This window comes from Somniosus microcephalus, chromosome 5, assembly GCF_052327205.1.
Source record: "Somniosus microcephalus isolate GS21.2 chromosome 5, FLI_Smic_1.0, whole genome shotgun sequence".
In the NCBI taxonomy this organism is placed as follows: Eukaryota; Metazoa; Chordata; class Chondrichthyes; order Squaliformes; family Somniosidae; genus Somniosus; species Somniosus microcephalus.
The window spans coordinates 264,049,750-264,077,108 of record NC_140991.1 but is presented as its reverse complement, the minus strand read 5'-3'; the positions used below and the strand labels follow the sequence as shown (position 1 = coordinate 264,077,108).

Sequence of the window (27,359 nt, the reverse complement as noted above, 5' to 3'; positions counted from 1 at the left end):
TTATCACAATTATTATGCAATATATCAGAAGATTTCATGATCAACACCAGAGAAATAAACAAATTAGTTTTGTGTCGTCAAAAAATTCATCAATCTCTGCATATTGTCTCATTCTGGAATTTTCCAATACACATAAATATCAAAAGCTATTGACTATAATCTGCCCCATACAAAATCTAATTAATTTGTTGACTAGATTTTTATTTGTGGACTCCATGTAAATGCAAGCAATTGGAAAATTTCAGTGAGTTTATTGACTCATTTCCAGAACTTGGTGATGAATCCTCAAAGTTTTCTCAGCACATGATAGACCACCAATTATTTGCAAAAAGGGAATAAAAAGACAACGGGAAAGAAATGTTCTATTTTTCTCCTCTTTTATTGGACTGAACTCTTGGTTGTGGGAAGGCGGGGGCTGCTGGAATTCAAACCCAAGTTACCCCAGTTCTTAGAGCAAGTGCTTTAATCCACTTTGGTCACTTACCAAACCAGAGAACTGGCTGGCACAGTGGGTTAGGTCTGTCACCCCTAGGGCCTGCTGGTTGCAAGGGTCCTTTGTGAAATGGGCAGTCTCAATCCAGTTCCTGGAGAGAGTGGGTCCACAGCATAGAACAGTCCCTAATTTAGCAACTTCAACCAAGTATGGGGAGAAATGCCACATTGATTCAGTAGAGGGCACTCTTGAGCGCTGGGGGGCTAAGACATTGGGGTAGAGGAGAGAGATGTATACTCTGCAATAGCTGTGCTACACCTGACCCGACACTGGGTGCCTGAAATGGGAAGAGTTCCATTCACAGCCCTTCCTTGTCTTAATGAGTAAGAAAATTTAAAAAGTAAAAAAGGTAAAAACTCAGCTTTTCGCTGATCTTGCAGTTTGCATCTTCAAAAGAGAGAAAAAAAAACCTATGAAGGAACCAGCCTTGATCTACTTATTTAAAAAGTGATGAATCCATCACATAATTCCGTGAATTCGTTATTACACGCAGACTAATCGAAAGCAAATTTATCACCACACAGTGACTCATTGGAAAACAGAAACTGCTCTAAGTAAACAGAGCACAACATTTGTTCTTCATGTTCAGACATCATCCGAAAACACAATGTCAGGTTCCACAGGTACGCTGACGACATCCAGCACTACCTCAACACCACCTCTTTCGACCCCTCCACTGTCTCTGATTTGCCACAATGCTTGTCTGACATCCAGTACTGTATGAGCAGAGAGAGAGAGAGAGGGCGCAACAGAGAGAGAGATAGTGGAACAGGTCCTCCAACGAAGGGTGGCTCTATGTGGAGGAGAGGGTTACCCAACAAACTAGACTTTATATCATTTTGCCTCCCTCGAAATGCCAGTTTCACACATGCACTGAGGGTTTAGAGGGCTCCTCAGATATTCCAGCTGTATTATGGGGATGACCCTGCATTTACATAAAAATGTGGCCTTGATAAGTCTAGTGCAAACCGGGTACAGACCAGATCTCAGGCTGCCATGCCCAAAAATATGCGCTTCCTGAAGTACAATCTCTAATCACATTATTGATCCCCGCATGGATATTTTTTTTTTTTTTTTTATAAAGTAGTATTATTTAAAATGTTTCTTTTTACAAAACAATAAAACTCCCTTTCTACCCAGATGAATTTCAAAATTATATGAATAAAATCTACTAAAACATCCCACTACATACATTTGCTGCTATTCTTTAAAGGGAAAGGCAAATCCAAATCCCAATAGTCTAAACTTGAGCCCTGCTTCAGCACTTCATCTACATTGACACTTCAGTACTGGAGGAATGCTACAATGTTGGGGGGTTGGCTTTCAGACGAGATGTTAAACTGCGTTAACTCTGGCTGTTTCAGTGGACAATAAGGATCCCGTGACATTATTAGGGGAGCAGAGAGTTTTCATGGTAGCCTGACCAATCAATACCACCAAAAAAATAGTTTAACTGGTCATTCATCTCACTGCAGTTTGTGGGACTTGTCGTGCACAAACTGGCTACCGTTCTCCCCTATATGACAACAGGGACCACCCTTCAGAAAGGAATAAAGGGACGTGGGTACATCTGATTGGGACTAATGCGCATGTGGAGGATAAAACCAACATGAACTGGTTGGGCCAAATGGCCCGTATCCATTTTGCAATTTCTATTTAATTCCTTGTATGTGAAGCACTTTGGAATATTTTTGAGACATGCAAATTTACTCACTCTCTCTCTCTCTCTCTTTCTTCTGGAAGTGCTACTTTTAATCCTGATTTAGATTTGTTAAGTACTTTGCCAGTTAATTTAGTGTTCACTGCAGTTGAGCTACATGTCTGTTATACTCAAATAAACTTGTCAAAAAAGCCCACAGGCTAGATACATTAAATCATGGGGTGTAACACTGTAATAAAACAGATTTTCACATTTGTGGGTCTCATGTTAGACACTTTTAATTATGAGCACAAAAAGGGGGGAAAAAAATACATTAAAATTCACACACAGTGCTGCTCATTCCGAGAACGGCAAGGTTACTGTTTCAAGGTACGTAGTTCTTACCCAGCATCCTCTGCTTTCGAGGGCATGAAGGGCTGGCTCTCCTGACACGCTTGCCCTGGATGCCAGCTGGCCTTGCAGACGGAGCAAAACTGTGTGTGGCAGGAGAGGCATTGTACTGGCACAGCCTGGTGAGAATCGGCTGCATCAATCTGGCACACGGCCTGACACTGTACTCCGGGGCACCACGTCCTGGAGGGGTCCAGATGGACTTCTAAAAATAAAACCAACACATCATATGAATTCTCATTACCACTGGTAATTGAGTGCTGAATTATTTTCAATCCTACCCTCTGACATTACAAAAAAAAGAGAATTTATAACCAGTTACCTTAGTATTTTCCCTCACCTATTTAATGTATCATTGCAATTTTTTTTACATTTCCGCTGTTGTGGAATGGGTAGCCCTCTTCGCGAGGGTTTACACTTTAACATTAAGCACAACCTCAGTGAAACAATTATAAAATGTTAAATCAATTGCTTCTTGCCGTGCATTTTATTGGTGGAGATTTTCCTGATCCTGTTCCCCGGGCATCTGGATCACCTGGATGCAGAGAAAATCAGGTACAGAGGAACGCACTTCTGTGAAGGAGCCCGTTCGATTTCCTGTACACGCTGTGCCCAGATGTTCCAGCAGGACCAGTAAAATCTACAATCTATATCTAAAATAAAATCAAATGTGCCACTAATCATTTATTAAATATTCGAGTTACTTCTCATTTTCTACATCACCTATTTCATAATGTGTAATGTGCTTCAGATCCCACTCCCATCGGCCAATCTGATTAGCAATCTTCCTCTACATCAGCGATTTAAAGGGGTAAGGAAAATTGAAGGGGAGTGCTTTCACTTTGAAACACTCTCCTAAGGTTAATATCTGTTGCTTTCTTTAAAAAAAATCCTGCCAAAATAGAGACCAATTTCATAGAATTTACAGCACAGAAATAGGCCATTCGGCCCAACTGGTCCATGCTGGTGTTTATGCTCCACACGAACCTCCTCCCACCCTACTTCATCTCGTCCGATCAGCATATCCTTCTATACCTTTCTCCCTCGTGTACTTATCTAGCTTCCCCTTAAATGCATCTATGCTGTTCACCTCAACTACTCCATGTGGTAGCAAGTTGCACATTCTAACCACTCTCTGGGTAAAGAGGTTTCTCCTGGATTAATTATTGGATTTATTAGTGACCATCTTATATTGATGGCCCCTAGTTTTGGACTCCCCAAGTGGAAACATCTCTATATCTACCCTATCGAACGCCATCATAATTTTAAAGACCTCTATCAGGTCACCCCTCAGCCTACTCTTCTGGAGGAAAGAGCCCCAGCCTGTTCAGTTCAACTTGTGGTCTTGTCTTCCCCACAATCTCTCACTGGCATGATGTAGCCACCCACATCCCAGTAACGTTCCATTCATTTTAATGGGGATTTCCTGAGAACTGACCCACAATCGCATGGCTCTGGGAAAACACGCTACCAACTGGGTACACTGTACATTTTGAGATCCATGTTAAACCAGAGTGGAACAGGATAGCAGACCTGACTACAGGACACAAGCGGCCATTTAAAAAAAAACTGTTCTCAAATAAAATAGTGGAGGCAATGTTCAAAAGGACAACGGACAAGAGCTTCCTGTTCAGATCCAATCCCATAAACTTTTACCAGGCCAACCTTGTGGAGAATCATTGCTTTCTGGGTGGTGAGAGGATTCATTGATAGCAAAACTCAATTAATACCTCCAAAGAGAGTTAGGTAGAGATGCCATAGGGTACATTTTACAAACTTGTGTCCTCGATGCAGAGCTCCGTTCACCTGGAATGTGTATCGGGAATTCAGATGGAGAAATCAATGGGTCCCCACAGGATTTTCCCTCCATTCATTTCCTGCAGAGCCCATGGGCCTCCACTGCTGAAATCCCGATTTGCACTCCTGGTGCACCAAGTAAAATCTACCCTCATATGTCTTTGGGTTATTAAAAATATACCATGGCCTTACAATCCACAAGTGGTAAATCACAGGCAGAGTATGTGGATGCCAATTGAAATATTTTCTATTCTTATGGATGAACATGGAACAGATATCAGCATGTTAGATCATTAAACTGTCAACATTTAGGAATAGGTTGGATAAGTGGTTGAAGGAAAAGGAAATAAAGGGATAAGAGAACATGCTGGGCAGTGGATTAATCCGCTCACGTGGAGGATAAACATCAACATAGACTGGAGAGACCAACTTCCTTTTTCCATGTTGTAAGTTCTATGAATTTATATGTTTGGGGCCAGTTATTTCAATTTTGTGGAAGATTTTATTTTGTTGTTTATTCCTGTAGTGTCCGAGTACGATAGGTGATGGGGATATGGTAGCATATTAGTAGCTTCCTCCCAAAGCAGCCTGCACATGGTCACATCCAGTAGTTTTGTCGGGTTACAAGAGGCTTAGGTGATGGCATAAACTAGAAGCGTGCCACCCGACTAGTCTACACATCTGAAAAATGAGGTTATGTGGTGCCATTATTGTTTAGAACATGTATAATTTTTATTTGTGTTAACCAAATTCCAACAGGACTTCCCTGGATTTCCACTTTGAGGAATAAATGGCATTGCGAGGGTAGTGATGGAAGCAGATGGAAGTGTAACTAGTAGAAAACTTCAATGCAAAAAAAAACCTAGGAGGATATTTTACGGTTGTACTGTAATTCAATTGGAAGAGGCAGATATAACAAAATGTGAAGTTAAAGGGACTTATACAATCATCAGAAGCCCTGACATTGAATGAGAATCTACTATATCTCCCAGGTATAAGTTATCATCTATAGAAAGAGGATATGTGAAGAAGGGCAATGCTCTTGTTACATGGTTCACATAATATGATGAGATTTTTACAATCATCATCATGATCTATATAGATAGAAGTGCGACAGGGAGAGTGCGACACTTACAGGAAATGTACGTTGCATGCAAGACTTTGGGCCAATATTTTAGACGGTTCCTCCCTGCCTTCATTTTGGGCCTTTGCTCTTTTTTGATAAGAGCAGGTGCACTGGCAATGACCAGTGTGCTCCATGTCATTAGTGTGCGATAATGCCCACACTGAAGGATTAATGATTGGGGTGGGAACATTGCAGGCTTATGGAGCGATAGTCAACAACCGATTAGAGGGAAATAACATTAGAAATTTTTAATCCATTGAAAGGGAATGCTGGATTGAGCTCCAGTTTCACTTTAACAAATTTAGCCAGCACTGTGACAACCAATATGTCATTAAAAAAGTCCAGAGGATTCTGTTGAGCTTGTAGGATATCCCAGGACTATTTAATGGAGACAATACAAGTTAAGAAAAATTGCCCAGAGGAGTTGGAGTGATGCAATTGACATTTACTGGCAGAGTCAGAATATCTCGAGGTAATTAAGGTACATTTCTTGGTAAAACACTGGTACATGGACTATTATATAAAAGTGAAACATATTTCCATCCAGAGACTGGTTTATAGCTCCTCTAGCATAAGATGATTGTTTTCTGACTCCACTGAAAGCACTGACCACCCCCCCACCACTGGACTATTGAAAGTACTGACCCCTGACCACCCCCCCTCACTGGGCTATTGAAAGTACTGACCACCCCCCCGCCAACCTCACTGGGCTATTGAAAGCACTGACCCCCCCACTGGACTACTGACCCCCCCACTGGACTATTGAAAGCACTCACCCCTCACTGGACTATTGAAAGCACTGACCCCCCCTCACTGGACTATTGAAAGCACTGACCCCCCCCTCACTGGACTATTGAAAGCACTGACCCCCCCCCCCCCTCACTGGACTATTGAAAGCACTCACCCCTGACCCCCCCCCACCCCCCTCACTGGGCTATTGAAAGCACGGACCCCTCACCGAGTACAGTTCCATGGGCTCTGGTGTCTTGCTCAAGTGGCCATTATTCATATGTGAGCGTAGACAGTATCAGCAGGTTATTTGATTGTCAGGATTTCACAACTGAGCCCAGTCTGTCCTCACCCAACAGTCTCTCACACACACTTCCAGCAAGAGTTGCTGGATAGTGATCAAGGGCAGGAACCATGGCTGATTTTCGCCCCTCTAACCTATATTGACACGGAGGCCAATTGCAGCACTCCTACTGGCATCCCAGGTGAGTTTAGTCCAGTCCAGGAACTAAAGGTGGTCATTTCTGGGCTGTCATTCATTTTCCCCCTACTTTAAATATGTTGGCTGTCAGAGAAACTAGGAAGGTTGCTCATTAAGATGCTCATCAGGTTTTTCACTCTCTAGTTTATATAATATACAATTGTTTACCACAGACAGGTCTGAATGTTTATAAGTGAGTGTAGAGGCTTGAAGGCCTTTTTTTTCCCCCCTCAGTGATGCTGGTTAACTTCCTCCAAAAACAAATTAGATAACTACCTGGTCAGGAATGGGAGTGAAGGTCATAGGAAGCTCTACAAACAAAGATGATCAAAGACTCGATGGAACACGAGGGGAGATTACATGATCCGGAACTCCTCAAACGGAAATCGCATGAGCGCAGCCCATGATTTTTTCCGAATTCATCTTAATTTTAGTCGACGGAAAGTCACAGGCTGCACGCCTGCGATTTCCCCGAGGTGGGCTCCCTGTGAATGCCACATTCATCCCTATAATGGCTTCTTGGACAAAGGAAATGTCGTATATTGAAAGCAAACAGCCATGGTTGAATGGTGGAGATGTGGGGATGGATGGATATGTTGTGGTTTCACTTGATTATCTTTATAGGGACAAGGAGCAATTGCACAGAACTTTCCCTCAGTAGACTAAATAGTTGGGGTAGAGTACATGGTATGGCTGGGTGTACATAGACTGTGGAAGATTAAGTAGTTGGGGTAGAGTCCATGACAGGACCGTTTACACAGACTGTGGAAGGAGATTTAAGTAGTTGGGGTAGAGACCATGATGGGGACCAGTTGTACACAAGACTGTGAAAGAAGTAAGCTGGATTGACAAAATTGTCTTTTCTCGTTCCATGTTCCCTTTCGTTCTCATGATTGAAATAGAAACTGGGTGAGAATTTCTTGTGAAATTGTTTTGGCCAGTCCCACATGTAGATTACGACTGAATGCAAAATCAATCAGCCCACACTTTACCACGCAATTGAGTCTGAAGAGGGACCACTTGTCTGACATATATCGCATTGACCAGTGTACAATGTATTAGAGAAGCTAACAAAGCGAGTGCAGGAAAACATCTGAAGAATCAGAGAAAAGAAAAGGAAAATTTGAGCTAGGGGAAGGCAAAGCACAAACAAGGCGTCTCAATTAGCTGCCTCAGCTGTTGAAGAGGTTAAAGATTTGTAACAATCGGTCACAATGTAAAAAAATTGCCCATTGACATCCCCAGTTGACCCACTGATTCAGCGAATGTTGCTTTGCAATAGTGGAGTCAGAAGCAATAGCACCCCCAATGGAGAAACCAAGACATAGCACTGTTGCATATAAAAAGGTTGCACACCTCGTTCAAATTTCAGTTGCTGGTACAGCTGAAGCAGATCAGCTGGAACCAAACATGCAATCTGCAACAAATATAAAATAAAACAAGTTAAACAAGACCTGAAATGTGTTTTTTTTTAAAAACAAAAATTATAAAATAATTAGACATACATGCAACTCAAAATGTGCCTTAAACATTCTGCGTTCTTGCCGACGGCTGCAGATTCTTCCACCAGTGAGTATGGTCACTTTCTAGCAATGAAGCTGTAGTTACGTTGTTGCTGTCTGAGTACCAGCAGTAGGGCGATACCACTGGGTTTCGAGAAGGGGAATAGATCAGCACGTCATTTGATGATCTATTTTTTTTTTAAAGTCCTTTCCTGGGTATCTGCATTCTACATCTGCCCTGGAGGCCATTGACATCTTGCTGAGGTATGGTTCCATAGGTGCTGGTCGCCCTGTTGTACCTCATCCAAGTGCCGAATGGTCATGCGTGAGCCATAACAGTGAGCCTCAATGGGCTGTTCCATGTGTGGGGGGGGAGGGGGCTGCAGAATCCCCGCCGAGACCCCTATCGTCGCCCTGGCTGAGAACAGTCAAGTCAGCGTAAACTGGGGATCACACCTGGGAACTTCCTGGTCCGTGTGGCTCGGTTAAAATCGCTGAATTACCCAGCTGAGCCGTCAGTGCAGCCATTTTTATTTGCATTTACTGCTGGCAAAGTTAAGGCCAGCTAGAAGCTCCAGTGTCACTGAAAACAACTCTTTGGGCCACAATCCTAGTTTATATTCTAGTATTCGGCAGGGTACATAAACGCTTTTATTTTACAACAATTAAATTAATTAAACTAGGCCACTTATTTCAGATGGCAATGCCATGTGCGGTTGCCTTGTACTCTCCCTGCTACCAGACAGATAGAAACTGTGGCTGCTGGGACTAAGACAGTTTGGCAGAAACTTGCACTTTTGAGGATTTGCACACTCCCACTAATTGGAAAATCTGACTTTTGGCCAGTACCTATATTCCCACCAGTAAAACCAGCAATCCCACTTCTTCCCACATAAAGGAAAAATTGCACAATACATTCTCTGAGTCATTCTCCATTATTCAGTAAATCATTTTACAATTACAAATTACTGCAGTCAATTACAGTTAAAGTGAATGAGTGAATCAAATTTAATAATCCCAAGACACATTTTTTTTACCTGCACGCATAATGTTCACTCATGTTAAGTGATTACTCCCAGATACAAACCCCCAACCTCCACCACCTTGAAAGACAAGGGCAGCAGGTGCATAGGAAGTTCCAAGTTTCCCTCCAAGTCACACGCCATCCTGACTTGGAGATATATCGGCATTCCTTCATCGTCACTGGGTCAAAATCCTGGAACTCCCAAGCGGGAGCACCTTCATCTCGCGGACTGCAGCTCAGCACCGCCTTCTCAAGGGCAGCTAGGGATGGGCAATAAATGTTGGCCTTGCCAGCGACAGCCACATCCCGGCAGTGAATATTCAAAAAAATATATCAACTAGTAGCCTTACCCTCGAGTATGCCTTCAAACAGTATGCTTCCACTGCTTGCAAGGATCAAACGTATGAAAGATGTACCTGTTTTTTTTTTTTTTTTAAATCAGCCGCCAGATTGGAGTCACCATTTGAACAGTCTCCAGGGTAGATGCTAAGCCAGTGATTAACCATGGAGAGACAGGCAGAAGCACAGCTGAGCTGGGGATTGACTCCGGGATTCATGGGCTATATTAACTACAAACACTGCTGTCTAGCATTTTTAAAACAAAAAAATCTAATAGAAGAACATAAATACTGTGGCAACAAGAGCGGTCAGAGGCTAGGTATTCTGTGGCGACTGTCTCACCTCCCGACTCCCCAAAGCCTTTCCACCATCTACAAGGCACATGTAAGGAGTGTGATGGAATCCTCTCCACTTGCCTGGATGAGTGCAGCTCCAACAACACTCAAGAAGCTTGACACCATCCAGGACAAAGCAGCCCGCTTCATTGGCACCCCCTCTACCACCTTAAACATCCACTCCCGCCACCACCAGTGTACCGTGGCTGCAGTGTGTACCATCAACAAGATGCACTGCAGCAACTCGCCAAAGCGTCTTTGGCAGCACCTCCCAAACCCGCGACCTCTTCCACCTAGAAGGACAAGGGCAGCAGACGCATGGGAACACCACCACCTCCAAGTCACACATCATCCTAACTTGGAAGTATATCGCCATTCCTTCATTGTCGCTGGTTCAAAATCCTGGAACTCCCTACCTAACAGCACTGTGGGAGTACCTTCACCACACTGACTGTAGCGGTTCAAGAAGGCGGCTCACCACCACCTTCTCAAGGGCAATTAGGGATAGGCAATAAATGCTGGCTTTGCCAGCGACGCCCACATCCCATTAAAAAAAACAAATTTTAAAAAAGGATTCAAATCCTCAATGAAAAATCTGCTTCTGGCAGTTTTTCTCCTGTATGGAACTATCTGAAGGAAGTCACCAGAGTGCATCAGCTGGCGTGCTGCTAAGTTATATAGAGCAAGAGGCCCCGGGTTCGATTGCTGGCTTGTATCGAGTTAGCTGATTTCAGCCAGGGTAGGAGTGTTAGCCCAAGGACGCTGAGGCCAATGCTAACAACAGGAAAAAATAAGCCAGGGTTCCCACACGGAATCATTATCCATCGATCCCTGCTAAAAAGTGCATATCTGCAAATATTAATTAAGCACTGCAAGGGTCTTGGCTGTGATGACCCCTTGTCCAGACTCAAACATGAAGAACTGGCACTTAGGCAAGGTATTGTAGAGCTGCATGGAACTTGTGGAGTGGTAACGCACCCACCCCAACTAAAAATTCAGGTTGGGAGTGCTGCACGGTCTGAGGTGCCATCTTTTGGATGAGATGTTAGACAGAGGTCCCATCTGCCCTCTCAGATGGATGTAAAAGATCCCATGACATTTTACGAAGCAAAGCAGGGGAGTTCTCTCTGGTGTCCTGGCCAATATTTATCCCTCAACCAATATCACAAACAGATTATCTGGTCATTTATCTCGTTGCCATTTGTGGGACCTTGCTGTGCACAAATTGGCTGCTACGTTTCGCCACATTGCAACAGTGACTACAGTTCAAAAAGTACTTCTTTGGCTGGGAAATGCTTCGAGACGTCCTGAGGTTGTGAAAGACGCTATATAAATGCAAATTATTTCTTTCATCTGTAAAAGCTGTGTTTTGCTTGTAAAAGCTGAAACTTGCGCCAGTGAATTCCGTGGAATTATGGAGAATGTGGGAGGCTGTAACAGTGTTTAAATGGATGTATTTTTAGCAGTAATGCATTATTGTGGCAATGGTTGTGTGTGTTTCTTTGAGATGGGGCATGACAGGACAGATCAGCATTTCCTCCTTGTTTAAAGCTGATGTTCCACCGCTCTGAAGTATCACACCTGAATGGGTTGGTTATGAATTGATAAATCATAATCACACAAGTGGCTGCCAAATTACCATGGCAACGATCCATTAATGAACCCACAGTTACTAGGGTGGCACAATTATTGCATTATATAGGGAGGAGGAAAGAAAACAATCTGCCCAGACTCCTGCTTTTACTCAGTGACTCCTGGTATGTGTGTGTCAGGATTGTATCTGGATACAATACCCCACACCCCTGCCCCAATCCCAACATTCATGGACTAGACTCATAGATGAAGAACGACCACCAAAATACCACTACTGTTCCCTGCTGCTGTCCCGACCTCACCCCCACCACTGCTGAAAGTCTTTTCCCTACTTTTGTCACCTCCATTTGCCACATCTCCAATGTACTCCTTTCCAGCCTTTCAAACCCCACCCTACACAAACACTAACTCATTCAGAGATCCACCACTCACTTGCTCATCTGATTACCCATCACCACTGTGCACGGGCCACTACTGGCTGCCTGGCCCCCATCTTGGCCCTCATTTACATAATGAAGTTTGGTAAATAAATGCAAGCTCTTGTCAGCTTCCTGAATGGAGTACTGAAGGGTGCCCTTGGAACTATATCCCAGCAGGATTCAATGCCTTCAGGCAAGGGAGGGCAGGACAGAGGAGGAGTGGGGTAAAAAAACTAATTTAAAAACTCACTGCATTATGGGATGGCTACAATTAGGAGTAACATCTATGAAGGGTTTTGATAGAATAGATAGGGAGAAACTATTTCCACTGGCAGGAGGGTCAGTAACCAGAGGACACAGATTTAAGATAATTGGCAAAAGAATCAGAGGGGAGATGAGGAGATTTTTTTTTTTTTTTTTTTTTTTTTTTTTTTTTAAACACAGCGAGTTATGATCTGGAATGCACTTCCTGAAAGGGTGGTGGAAGCAGATTCAATAGCAACTTTCAAAAGGCAATTGCATATATTCTTGAAAAGGAAAAATGTGCAGGGCTATGGGAAAAGAACAGGGGAGCGGGACTAATTGGATAGCTCTTTCAAAGAGCTGGCACAGTCACGATGGGCCAAATGGCTTCCTTCTGTCCTGTAAGATTCTATGGGGGAAAAATTGAGTCACACCCCCTTTGGGGCACTAACTTCGCCGGGGCGCTACTTTTAGCACCCCCGTGGCCAAAATTCATCGTTGGGGCACCAAGAGGGAAGCGGGGTGCTACTGGAAGCGCCCCGTCTCCTCCTTGGGGCACTGCAAGTGCACATCGCACCACGGTACTGCAGGCCTTCCTCCTCCTCTTAAAGGGGCGGGGACTTGCGCAGCGCGACCCGGGGCTCAGCTGGGCCATCAGGGATCAGAGTGCCGGCAAAAGAGCCTGGCACTCGAGAGAGGTGCCGGGCTCACGGAGCGCAGCCAGCACTCCATGGAGTGGCTTCAGAAGAGGCAGGTGCTGGCAGGTGGCCCCAACAAAAATGGCCGCCCGGCACCTCCCCTTTAATTTGCGCCACCACGGCCCCAGGTAGGACCCCCTGAACCCGTCGGACATAGTGCCCGGCGGTAAGTCAGGGGGCACTACCGAAGATTGTGGCCGGGGCGTGAGCGGGGTGCAGCGCACGGCAATGACGTCATCGCCGGCGACACAGGGCGCTAACGGTTACCGCCGGCGCTAACCTCCCACTGAATTTCGTGGGAGGCATGGGCCGCGCCCGGGCACTAGTTGCTTTGCGCCCTCTTAGGGCGCTAACAGGAGGCGCAAAGCAACCGAATTTTTAGGCCTATGATTTTATGAACTTGCCAATTCCCTTTAAATCATTTGAGGTATGTATTATGCTGAAACTGTGCAGAAAAAAGTTATACTTCCACCCGGATGAGGAACCTAACATCCATTTAACACACATCCTATAAGATTCTGGTGTCAAGTTGTTGAGGAATGGCTCACAGGCAACAACTAAATGCAACTGTGGTGCACATGCCTTACTTCTTATTGCAAGCTTTTACAATATTAAATCTTGGTTGGAAGTTTTGCTGGTAGTATTCATATAACACTTGTGGGTTTAGAAAGCCAGTGTGAAATCTCAAACTAGGGCCTGACCAGTCACTGATGTGCAGAGGAAAGAAACCAGTGGACTTTCCACTGACTTGAAACTCTGGTGTTAGGGAGTATGAGGTAATACCTGCATACATGAAGTAATAAAATCTTTCAATATAAGTATTATAGGCTTCAGCTTATGCATTTGTAATAAACACCAATGGCTGAAACAGAAACAGAAAACGCTGGAAATACTCAGCAGGTCAGGCAGCATCTGTGGAAAGAGAGAAACAGAGTTAACGTTTCAGCTCGATGACCTTTCGTCAGCACTGAAAAAAGTTAGAGATATAACAGGTTTTAAGCAAGTGCAGTGGGCAGGGAAAGGGGGGGTAGGAAAGAACAAAAGGGAAGATCTGTGATAGGGTGGAAAACAGGAGAGATTATAAAGAGGATGATGGTGCAAGGCCAAAACAGATGGTAATGGGACAAGTAAAGGAACAAAAGATGAGTCTAGAAGAGGTGTAAATGGGAATGGCAGAATCGTCAACAGCTGCCATCTGAAAAATTGGTGGCAGAGGTTATGGTCTGAAATTGTTGAACTCAATTTTAAGTCTGGATGTCTGTAAAGTGCCTAACCGAAAGAGGAGGTGCTGTCCTCAAGCTTACATTGAGCTTCACTGGAACAGTGCAAGAGGCTGAAGCCAGAGAGGTCAGAGTGGGAGTGGAGCGGAGAATTAAAGTGACAGGTGACCAGAAGCTCATTACCATCTCCTTTTGCCTCGCACCATCATCCCTTCTGTCATTTAATCTCTCCTGCCTTCCACCCTATCACAGACCTTCCCTTTTGTTCTTTGCTCCCCTCCCCCCTTTCCCTGCCCCTGCACTTGCTTAAAACCTGTTACATCTCTAACTTTTTTCAGTTGATGAAAAATCATCGACCTGAAACGTTAACGCTATTTCTCTCTCCACAGATGTTGCCTGACCTGCTGAGTATTTCCAGCATTTTCTGTTATTTCAGATTTCCAGCATCCGCAGTATTTTACTTTGGTGATGGCTGAAACAGGTTCTCGATCAGAGAGTCACCATCAAAATAAGCCCCGTGCTGCTGAGAATTTCAATCACTGACATTTGATGCACTCCTGTTAACAGGTTTCCCCCCCCCCCATTAATTTGATTACTTTCTCCTATCTCGCCCCCTCCGATAGCATTCCCTTCCAACCAAAAGGTATATGAAAAGTATCCAGGTTCATCAGCCTACGCACAAGGACATTCTCTGCAACAATGCAAGTGCACTATTGTCACCCTATGTTCCTGACTGATTGAAAGTCTGGGTATGATTTTCAATCCACTTGCTGACAGATAAAAGTAAGTCGCTGATTTCAGAAAAGTAAAATCTTTGCTGCAAATGCAAGCTTTCTTTACCAGCTGGTGCTTAAACTGCTGCCACATATAAATTAGCCTTTCGTTTCACATATGTGCCTCTCAGCTGCTGCTGCTTCCAAGCAATCCCATATTCGGAAGCTCTGCACCTATTGGGAGTTCATCTTGTTACAGCACAATGACCCAGTAACAACTAAAAATCAGAAAAACATCTGAGGTCATATGAACAGTCATCAAGTTTCCCTCTGTTTAAGGAATTTGTCCCATTTTTGTTTAGGTCTGTTTCCTAGTTGGCTGCTAATAGGCGGGGTTCGGAATAGAATAGCAGGGTGGGTCTGGTATAGTACAGAACTTGGCAGAAAGCTGTGGCAGCACTGAGTCACACTATCTCCAGTAATGTCTGGTCAAGTATTAAAGAAATGGGTTGTTTTGCACTGCAAGTCAGGGAGAGTGTTAGGAGTTAAAAGGCTTCTGTATTATATTTTTTAAATGCTTAGGGATAAATGTGATTTAAAAATTGGCTTCAGCTCACTGTAGCTAAAAATATAGGGTGCGATTTTCAATGGGCACACGTCTGTTTCAAATCATTAAAATGGGCACTAGGGCCCAGAATATTGAATCGCTGTCTCGCTCGCCCGTTCCGTGCCGGAAGTGCATCAGATGCCATTTTAGGTCAGGCCTCCTTTTAAATGTTCAGCACGCCTGCCTGAAATCATCAGGTGCCCGACTAATAGTGTAAACGAAGGTCCCACATTTGTTTAAAGGACCTAAACACCATTTCCAACCGTTCTAGCATTCCCTTCATCAGCTCTACAATAGACCCACAAATCTTGGACAGGAGGGCACCATTTCCAGTTGATATGTAAAGAAAAATCAGCTAATCTCAGGTAAATCACAGGTTTATTAATTTTGACTGCTCATATGCTGCTTTTGATTTTTTGGCTACAGGAGCAGACATTAAACTTTCCTAAAAGTTATCTGGCTGAGTCTACAATGGAATTTTGACCAGGGCTTCTGGTAAACTTCTGGCTTTATGGGTGTGCCCTCGTGACTGGAAGAGGAGGAGGAACAGCAGGCAAAAGTCCAGAAATCTGCAGCTGCAGCGATGAGGCAGAAGGAGGGAAGCTCACAGGAGGCCTCACCCCACTAGAGTGTAGACCAAGGATCAGTGTGCAAGGAGGCTCTGCTTTACCAGGGAGCGGTCACCTGCTATAGCACCAACTGCAGCCCAGAACCAGATCACGCTCATCCTTGCCTGTGGAAGTCACTGTGGTCCTGAATTTTATGCCCCAGGGTTATTCCAGGCTGCAGCAGGTGGCTTTTTGCAACATTAGTCAATCAGCTCTGCATGCCTGCATTAAGCAGGTGACGGATGTGCTCTTCGCCAGAGCCAATCACATCATCTCCTTCCCTATGGAGGTCACAAAGCAGCAAGACAGGGCTGTGTCAGAATTACAGGCTCCTCCCAGGAATAGGGCATCAAAGACTGCACACACATAGCTTTGTATGCTGCAATAGTGGAGGTCAACAGGAAGGGCTTCCATTCGCTGAACAAGCAGCTAGTGTGCAAATATATACAGCGCATCATAGTTCCTTTGACTCTATATTAAGAGTCAATACACAACACTGTCCAGATATATCCACATCCACACAATTAGAGGCGGACTCTATTCCATTCTCCTAGTTTCTCCGTCTCCGCCGCATCTGCTCTGACGATGCCACCTTCCATACCAGTGCTTCCGTCCTCAACCGAGGATCGCCCTCGACCTGGTTGGCATGGCCCCCGACCGTGTCCGTTCCATTTCCCGCACTTCTGCTCTCACCCCTTCTCCCTCCCAGAACCACGATAGGGTTCCCCTTGTCCTCACCTTTCACCCCACCAGCCTCCACATTCAACGGATCATCCTCCGCCATTTCCGCCACCTCCAACGTGATCCAACACCAAACACATCTTCCCCTCCCCTTTCAGCATTCCGAAGGGACCGCTCCCTCCCCAACACCCTGGTCCACTCCTCAATCACCCCTAACAGCCCCTCCCCTCCCCACGGCACCTTCCCGTGCAAGCACAGGAGATGCAACATCTGCCCTTTTACCTCCTCCCTTCCCACTGTCCAGGGCCCCAAACACCCCTTCCAGGTGAAACAGCGATTTACTTGTACTTCTCGCAATCTAGTATACTGTATTCGCTGCTCACGATGTGGTCTCCTCTACATTGGGGAGACCAAACGCAGATTGGGTGACCGCTTTGCAGAATACCTCCGTTCAGTCCGCAAGGGTGACCCCGAGCTTCTGGTCGCTTGTCACTTTAATTCTCTCCTCCACTCCCACTCTGACCTCTCTGTCCTTGGCCTCTTACACTGTTCCAATGAAGCTCAACATAAGCTCAAGGAACAGCACCTCATCTTTCATTTAGGCACTTTACAACCTTTTGGACTCAACATTGAGTTCAACAACTTCAGACTATAACTCCTCCCCCCCCCCCCATTTTTTCAGGCGGCAGTTGTTGATGATTCTGCCATCCCCATTTGCAACATTTAGGGGGTCGATTTTCCCGCAGGTGCGGGGAATTGTCGGGTTCCCCGAATGTCGGGGTTCCCACACAAATGTAAATGGGTCTGCTAGATTGATGCAATTTCCCTCAATTGGCCAATTCATTTCCAGCGTGTGGGAACCCTTGCTAATTGACTATTTCCAGTCAGAAAGCCCCACACTATGATGTCATCATGCGTGGTGCTTTTAAAATCTATAGCAAGCATTGCAACCTCTGCAGGCTGCCATACGAACCACACAGGATGGCAGAGGAGCCTGCAGCAGCTGTGGCCAGTGCCGGACCCAGAGCTGGCAGCAAATTCGACGAGGCTTCACTGCAGGCATTATTGGATGGGGTGAGGGCCCACAGGGAGGTCCTCTTCCCTAGGACAAGGAGGAAGAGGCCTCCCACTGAGACCAAGGCTGCATGGATGTCAACTCGCTGGGAGTCACCAGAAGAACCTGGATACAGTGTCGGAAGCGATTCCATGACCTTCACCGTACAGGAAAAGTAAGTATGAAGTTCCCATCACCCTCAAACTGATCCCCATTGCCTTTCCCCACCAGCACTCAGCTTTAGTACTCTCTTCCTCCACATCCCACTTCATAGTCACAGGCTCGCCACCCCAGAGGACGCCTGCCAAAGGTGTCGAGACAGGAGCAGCAGGAAAGTGAGCAAGGCGCCTCCACATCTGCTGAAGCCACAGGGGAACCACTACGTAGGAGCACGCGTAAGAGAAAAATAAAGAACCACTAATCACAAGGGTAGTCACTTGGGTGAAATGTGTTTATTTTAAAAATGACATCAGTTGGTTATTGTAAATAAAATTTCTGATGGCAATTCTGCAGTTGTGGCGTGTGTCATTTCGCAAGTGGGGCTGGAGGTCCTCTAATGCCAAGAGGGGAAGGAAAAAAAAAAGGCCTCCCGTGCTTCTGGTAGGTACCTCAGTTGAAGCGCTGAGTGAGGGTGGCGAGAGGGGCTTCCCAGGAGCTCACACTGGAGAAGTGTGTGAGGCTCCAACTTTCCACAGCTGTGCCTAACCAGGTTATTTAACGATCAGGAAGGACAGGCAGGAAGGAAGGGGAGGTGGGGTGGCTATGTTAATAAAGGAAGGAATCACTGTAATACAGAGAAATGATATTGGGTCAAAAGATCTGGATAATGAAACAGTTTGGGTGGAGGTAAGGAATAATAAGGGGAAAAAAACACTAGTGGGCGTAGTCTATAGGCCTCCGAACAGTGGCAACTCTGTTGGACTGAGTATCAATCAGGAAATAGTTGAGGCTTGTAATAAGGGAACATCTATAATTATGGGGGATTTTAACTATCATATTAATTGGACAAATCAAATTGGGCAGGGCTGCCTTGAGGATGAGTTCATTGAGTGTATTAGGGATGGGTTTCTTGAGCAGTATGCAACTGAACCGACCAGGGGGCAAGCAACCTTAGATCTGGTCCTGTGTAACGAGACGGGATTAATTAAAAATGTCCTAGTAAAGGATCCCCTTGGAATGAGTGACCAGAACATGGTTGAATTCCATATTCAATTAGAGGGTGAGAAGGTTGGATCTCAAACAAGCGTGCTAAGCTTGAATAAAGGAGACTATGAAGGTATGAGAGCGGAATTGAGTAGAGTGGATTGGGAAAATAGATTAAAGGGTAAGACGATACATGATCAGTGGTGTACATTTAAGGAGTTATTTTACAACTTCCAAAAAATATATATTCCACTGAGAAGAAAAGGGTGTAAAAGAAAAGACAGCCATCCGTGGCTAAGTAAAGAAATTAAGGATAATATTCGACTAAAAACAAGGGCATATAAGGTAGCCAAATCTAGTGGGAGGATAGAGGATTGGGAAAACTTTAAAAGACAGCAAAAAATAACAAAAAGATTAAGAAAGGGAAGATAGATTATGAAAGTAAATTAGCAAAAAATATAAAAACAGATAGTAAGAGTTTTTATAGTTATATAAAAAGAAAAAGGGTGGCTAAAGTAAATGTTGGTCCCTTAGAGGATGAGACCAGGAAATTAATGGTGGGAAATATGGAGATGGCAAAAACACTGAATGAATATTTTACATCAGTCTTTACAGTAGAAGACACGAAGAATATCCCAACACTGGACAAACAGGGGGCTAAAGGGGGGGAGGAGCTAAACACGATCAAAATCACTAAGGAAGTGGTACTCGGTAAAATAATGGGACTCAAGGCGGGTAAATCGCCTGGACCTGATGGCTTACATCCTAGGGTCTTGAGGGAAGTGGCGGTAGGGATTGTGGATGCATTGGTAATAATTTTCCAAAACTCCCTGGACTCGGCAAAGGTCCCGGCAGACTGGAAAACTGCAAATGTAACACCCTTATTTAAAAAGGGCAGTAGACAGAAGGCTGGAAACTATAGACCGGTTAGCCTAACATCTGTGGTAGGTAAAATTTTGGAGTCCATTATTAAGGAGACAGTAACAGGACATTTGGATAATCATAATTTAATAGGACAAAGTCAGCATGGTTTTATGAAGGGGAAGTCATGTTTGACAAATTTGCTGGAGTTCTTTGAGGAAGTAACATATAGGGTGGATAAAGGGGAACCAGTGGACGTAGTGTATTTAGACTTCCAAAAAGGCATTTGACAAGGTGCCACACAAAAGATTATTGCTTAAGATAAAAATTCACAGGATTGGGGGTAATATTCTGGCATGGATAGAGGATTGGCTATCTAACAGAAGGCAAAGAGTTGGGATAAATGGTTCATTCTCAGAATGGCAATCAGTAACTAGTGGTGTTCCGCAGGGGTCGGTGCTGGGTCCCCAACTCTTTACAATCTATATTAACGATTTGGAGGAGGGGACCAAGTGTAACATATCAAAGTTTGCAGATGATACTAAGATGGGAGGGAAAGTAGTGAGTGAGGAGGACATAAAAAAACCTGCAAGGGGACATAGACAGGCTAAGTAAGTGGGCTGAGATTTGGCAGATGGAATACAATACTGGAAAGTGTGAGGTTATGCACTTTGGCAGGAAAAATCGTAGAGCAAGTTATTATCTTAAATGGCAAGAAACTGGAAAGTACTGAAGTACAAAGGGATCTGGGGGTCCTGGTGCACGAAACTCAAAAGGTTAGTATGCAGGTGCAGCAAGTGATTAAGAAGGCCAATGGAATGTTGGCTTTCATTGCTAGGGGGATATAATATAAAAATAGGGAGGTATTGCTTCAGTTGTACAAGGTATTGGTGAGACCGCACCTGGAATACTGTGTACAGTTTTGGTGTCCATACTTAAGAAAGGACATACTTGCTCTCGAGTCAGTACAAAGAAGGTTCACTCGGTTAATCCCGGGGATGAGGGGGATGGACATATGAGGAGAGGTTGAGTAGATTGGGACTCTACTCATTGGAGTTCAGAAGAATGAGAGGCGATCTTATTGAAACATATAAGATTGTGAAGGGGTTGGATCGGGTGGATGCGGGGAAGATGTTCCCGATGATGGGTGAAACTAGAACTAGGGGGCATAGTCTTAGAATAAGGGGCTGCTCTTTCAAAACTGAGATGAGGAGGAACTACTTCACTCAGGAGGGTGGTAGGTCCATGGAATATGCTGCCCCAAAAAGCTGTAGAAGCTACATCATTACATAAATTTAAAACAGAAATAGACAGTTTCCTAGAAGTAAAGGGAATTAAAGGTTACGGGGAGCGGGCAGGAATTTGGACATGAGTCTAGGTTCGGATCGGTCATGGCCCTGTGGGTAGCGGAGCGGGCCCAGGGGCCGTTGTAGCCTGATCCTGCTCCTATTTCGTGTGTCTAATTCTGTTAGATTCAGGAGATGGTTCTGTGATAGTGGATTGGCGGTTAGGATCAGATCAGCCATGATCTTATTGAATGGCGGAGCAGGCTCGAGGGGGCCGATTGGCCTACTCCTGCTCCTATTTCTTATGTTCTTATGTAACAAGTTGCCCCAAGCCTGAAACAAGGAGGTCCTGCAACCTACAAATGCTGTCTGATTAAATCTCTTCTTTCCTGATTGACCTGCAGCTGAAAGTAAAGCAAGCCGACATTGTTCACGCCAGGTTTCATCAGCGGGGTTCCCACCAGGCTGTTTAGCATGGGAAAAGGCTGAAAATAGCAAGGGCCCCTTAAAATGGCATTAAAGATGCCAATTATTGGTGATTAGGCTCTCGACGACCAGTCCCGCCAGCTGCGGCAGGACTGATTCAGGTCGGATTGAAACGCCGGGGTGAAAGTCGGACGGGGCAGGGAGTCAGGTGGGGAGGGGGGGGGGCGGGGGGGGCGGGCGTGACCCCCTATTTTGCAATTCTCCCCCCCCCACACGCCTGAAACCCCGCCGACGGCTTCAGGAAAACCGACCCCTTAGTCTCTCCTGCCTTGAATCCTAGCACAGACGGTCCCTTTAGTTCTCCTCCTCTTTCCCTGCCTCTGCACCTGCTTAAAGCCTTGTCACATCTCAAACTTTTACAGTTCTGACGAAGGGTCACAGACTGAAACGTTAACTCTGTTTCTCTCTCACAGATGCAGCCTGGCTTGCTGAGTGTTTCCAGCATTTTCTGTTGTTATTTCAGATTTCCAGCATCCGCAGTATTTTGCTATTGTTTCTTTATAGAGCAACTGCCTGTACTCAAACTAGTTAGGCCAAAGTGTGCTCGATGGCTGGGCAGTCTTTCCTTGAAATGCTAAAGTATGCAAGTCCACAGACTTGGGGATGCAGATTAAATTCCTATCTTAAATGATTGGCCCATTCGAGGATATTAATGTCTCCATATTACATATTTGACATGAAAAGCTTGTTTTGGCATAAGCTGTTAAACTATAAATCATTTACAGTTCAGTCTATTTGACAAAGGGGCTGACTCACATACAAACTTTGCATTAGGAAGCCTATGAAAGCCATTTCTTCCAAAAATGTTGCAGATTACTGGGCAGTGTAATAAACACGCTCTAAAGAAGAGATTTTAACTCTTTTGGACTGATTCTATCTTTACTGTTTCCTAAATATTTATACCATCAGCAACCTTACCTTTCCTGCTTCTATAGAATATTCATTTATAAATAAAATCTGACTAGTAGTTTTATCCTAAATGTAATGTTCCGAGTGGTATTTACCAGCTTACCGAGTCGAATGGAGTAGGCATACCACGCGGTCTGTGGTGCAATATTCCTTAATCAGGGGCAATTGGTTAGTCTGGTAGTGCTCAGTCCCAACCATAACACAGTTAAGGGCACAGCAGTTTCAGTTCATGGAATACTTACGTCTACTTATAGAAACTGCCTCTCTGCTGTGAGCACGAAGCAGTAGAGCTGGGGGAAAACCCAAATGGTAACAGAGAGACTCGATGATATTACATTTCTCACTTGTGAAGCTTTGAAATAGCAACTGATTATGTTCAGTTACAGCATGATTCATACCTGTCAATTGTCATACAATCAGATTTTTGTTTCATACTTTTCACCTTAGAAGAACTGGATAAAGCCTCCTTGGTTCCAAGTGTGAGAAGTGTGATTTTTGAGCCAAATATGTTCTATTCATGTGTTCATGTTATCAGGTGTGATGTCTTTCAACTCACAATTTGTTGATGAAATAGTTGTCTTGCCTCATAGACTTTCATTATTCCAAAAGTGTCACAAGCGATTCGTCTGAGAATGTATTTCCAGCTTAAGTCTGGACTGCACAAACATAAATGAAACCCGAGGGAACCTGGAGCAATTAACAAGCATTAGTGTTCTGACCGGAATCAGACAACTTTTAAGAAACAGACTGAATAAAAGGAGCTGAATATTTAATGTTCTAATTCAAAAATGGACTTCACTCCTGGTCCAGAGAAGAGCTTATGGGGGGAAAATTTGGTTGCTTTGCGCCACCCGTTAGCACCCGGGCGCGGCACCACCAACACCTCCACAAAAATTCAGCGGGAGGTTGGCGACGGCGGTAACAGTTAGCGCCCTGCGCCACCAGCACAGGTCATCGCCGTGCGCAGCGCCCCGCTCACGATCTTCGGTAGCACCCTCTGACTTACCACCGGACGCTATTTCTGACAGGGTCAGGGGGGCCTACCTGCGGCCGGGGCGACGCTAATTGAAGGCGAGGTGCCGGGTAGCCAGTTTTGTTGCTGGCCTGCCTGCCAGCACCCTGCCCCCTTTGCCGTTCCCGGCCTCCTCTTCAGCTCCCCCGCCGGAGTGCCGGCTGCACTCCGTGAGCCCCGGCACTTCTGAGTGCCAGGCTCTTTTGCCAGCACTCCGATCCCTGGTGGCCCAGCTGGGCCCCGGGTCACGCTGTGCAAGGTCCCTCCCCTTTAAGGGAAGGAAGGCCTGCAGTACCGCGGCGTGACGTGCCACAGCACAGCTCCCCAAGAGGGAGTCGGGGCACTTCCAGTGGTGCCCCGCTTCCCTCTTGGGGCACTACCAATGAATTTCAGCTGCGGGGGGCGCTAATTTTTTCGGGGCGCTAAAAGTACCACCACCGACGAAGTTAGCACCCCAAAGGGGGGCGCGACTCAATTTTCCCCGTGTCTCTTGGCAGAGATATACTTAGATTTTGAGCTTCCATTTAGCGTGGGACAATTTTCAAACAGTCTGCATCCAGTGCATTTCAGATAATTAACAGCCACCACTGGGTTAAAGGACAGCAATCCAAGGATTCCCAAGTATATTCACAACAAGGTCTACTTAACTCATCATCCAACCAAAGATTACAACCAACTTTACAAGAATCATAACTATTCAAGATATTATTATTTCAATAACAGTGCTAGGAACATAGGGAAGGAATGTAGGAACAGGAGTAGGCCATTCAGTCCCTCAAGCCTGTTATGCCATTCAATTACATCATGGCTGATCACTGCAACTCAACTCCATTTACCCACCTTGGTTCCATATCCCTTAATACCCTTGCTTAACAAAAATCTACTAATCTCAGTTTTGAAATTTTCAACTGATCTGTTCCTTTCTTTCTGTTGGCCATTCCCGGAGTTTTCCAGGATCGCCCGTGATTTTCCGTATACAGTAATTATTGGATGGAAACTCATGGGCTGTGGATGCACAATTTCACTGATGTCCGTTAGGGGAAAAAAAGGGTTCGTTGATGAATTGTGCTGTCGTATCAAAACTGCCTCAAAAGAGCATCATCCATACAAAACATTCCTACATGAAAAACAATTGTCACTCAAATGATTTGAAGATGCAAAAGTGCCCACTAGTTGTGATACGCTGGTGCAGTAACGTACTGTGCACAGACAAGTAGAAAACAGGTTCTCGCCGTGCTTCCTAGCTGCCGATTCCTTATCTATGCCGGGGTGCAAGGGAGAGCTGCTAAGGGGAGGGTATTCAAGAGGTTTTAAGTTAATAGGGACACTCTTGTTCATTTCCCAGCAGCCAATTGCCAACAGTGGCCCTGACAGAAGCCTGCTTAGTATTAACCATGTGTGCGCGGTACAGGGATCGGAAAAGAAAAGCAAAAGTGGGAAATCAAGTTAATTCCATTTGTTTTTGTTTTAAATATTATACCATGTTAGTGTGGAAATCAAAACTCGAAAAGCAGATCAGCGACAGGAAAGAAGTACTTTAACTACTGTTCGTGTCATTAAAGTGAATTCCAAACAACACCGCATTTTAAGCAGAGAGCAGCTGTCAGATCTAACCTTTCCATAACTTAAATGTCTTGGGATTTAACTCTTAGAATCATTCAGTTCATCGTGCCTGTGCCGGCTCTTTGAAAGAACTATCCAATTAGTCACACTCCCCTGCTCTTTCCCACAGCCCTGCAAACTTTCCCTTTGAGTATTTATAAAATTCCCTTTTGAAAGTTACTCTTGAATCTGCTTCCACTACCCCATCAGACAGTACATTCCAGATCATCATAACTCGCAGTGTAAAAAACTCATCTCCCCTCTGGCTCATTTACCAATGATCTTAAATCTGTGTCTTCTGGTTACCGACCCCACCCACCAGTGGAAACAGTTTCTCCTCATTTACTCTATCAATTCTGAACAACTCTATTAAATCCACCCTTTAACCTTCTCTGCTTTAGAAGCTTGTTCCCTCTAGACACGACTATTCCAATGCTCTCTTGGCCGCCTCCCATCTTTCACCTTCCATAAACCTGAGCTCATCCAAATCTTCGGTGCCCGTATCCTACTCGCACCAAGTCCCGTTCACCCATGACCTCATAAAAGCTGGCCTACATTGGCTCCTGGTCTGGCAACACCTCGATTTTAAAATTCTCATCCTTGTTCTGAAATCCACCTTGTTTTTGACCCTCCCCATCTCTGTAACCACCTCAAGCCCTACAAACCTCAGGGCAGAGATCTCTGCGCTCGTCCAATTTTGGCTTGTTGCACATCCCCAATTTTAATCACTCGACCATTGCAGGCCATGCCTTCAGCTGCCTGGGACCCTAAGCTCTGGAATTCCCTCGCTAAACCTCACTGTCTCTACCTCTCGCTCCTCCCTTAAGACACTCTTTAAAACCTACCTCTGACCAAGCTTTTGGTCATCTGTCCTAATGTGGCTCGGTGTCAAATTTAGTTTAATAATGCTCGTGAAGTGCCTTGGGACATTCTACTACCATTAAAACCACTATACGTATGTTGTTTTTGGCAATCCCAGCTTCTCTAGTCTCTCCACTTCTTTTCTTTCATGGTACTGGACACTGTGGGCACGAGGCTATTTTGCTGACCCAATGAGGAGATAAAGGATTTTTTAGAATGCCCTCAACACAACGTGTGTGTGTGTGGTGCGTGTCCATTGTAACCGGCCTCTGTGGGCAGAGAACTGCCACGTCAGGGTAAGCTACCAGATCACATGCTTCATTTTGTCACAGTACAGGCAGGGTGAGGGGGTTTCTCAGCTCGATATTTGCTCATCAAGGGGCATCTAGGGGAATTTCTAGGTCAATGCCAATTTTAAAAAAGCAAATCCTGTTCAATTGTCCCATAGTTTAGGGGCTTTTTCCATAGATTAAAAACAGAAAATTTCCAATCTTCACAATAATAAAACTAACTGCATTTCTTCAATTAGTGTGGAAGTTTTGTGATGAACTGAACTCGAGACATTGATTTATTTGAAGACAAGAAACGGAAGTTATCTGGCAGCTGTTGGATTTGCTGTACATGTACAAAAATAAAAAGTTAGTTCCCAAAACAGTGCGCTGTAGAAAGTCAGTGAAACAAATGTTAATTTTGGTTTGTTGTGGTGTCAGTAATTATCATATTTCACTTATTTTCCCTATTGTATTCTCAGGCCCACAATGTGTAAGTAAATGTGAAGAAATGAAATAAAACTGTTTTTATCAGAGTCAGAGAGACTGGGCAGGAGATCAGGCCTCAGCGTCAGAGTCAGAGACCGGAATTTTGCCGGCATTCAAAGTGCAGGTTTGGAGGTGGGTCCGCTGTGTCAAAATAGCAAAGATTGACAGTGGATAGGAAACCCGCTGTCAACCCACCTCCACGCGAGTCTCCCAGGTGTCGGGTCTGTCTGTCTGACCCGACACCAAGCAGCGGGGGAGACAAATTAGTTCATTAAATGGCTTGTTAACAGCCAATGTAATGGTATTTTGAGGCTTCCTTCCAATTTTACGTGCTCCCCCATGGGGTTACCACTGCTCGGGGAACACGCCAGCTCACCCCTGGCGTGAGTTGAGTCTGCTCTGATGTATCTGATAAGCTGACAGCTGCGAGAAGTGGTGTAAAGGATGCCATGTTGCAGATGGTTAGTTTCAGAGTGCAGAAACTGTTGGTTACTGCATTAGTAAGACATATAGAGATTTCTTTATCTTGCAAGTGTTTAGAGGCAACTGTATGTCCAGTGCCACCTTATTGGAATAACCTCTCTCACCCACTGACAGATGCCTTCTATTATCTCACCTGCAGCCGCGATATCTATTCCAGCCCTTGAAAAATTCACACCTTTGGTCCTCTGAATCCCCTCCACGATTGGCCCCAACACCAACATCACCAACCTTCTCCGCCACATCACT

At 44.9% G+C, this 27,359-nt stretch overlaps 1 protein-coding gene across 2 annotated transcripts in view; it reads right to left on the bottom strand.

Moving 5' to 3' along the window:
- Positions 1-27,359, bottom strand: part of LOC147117704 (E3 ubiquitin-protein ligase RNF144B-like) — a 105,424-nt gene that overhangs the window by 11,421 nt on the left and 66,644 nt on the right. For both annotated transcript variants that reach the window (XM_085988920.1, XM_085988921.1), the window contains exons 4-5: positions 8,033-8,093; positions 2,538-2,748 (exon numbers count right to left, since the gene is read on the bottom strand). In XM_085988920.1, coding sequence (XP_085845046.1) covers positions 2,538-2,748; positions 8,033-8,093 — 272 coding nt within the window. The remainder of the gene's footprint in view (positions 1-2,537; positions 2,749-8,032; positions 8,094-27,359) is intronic.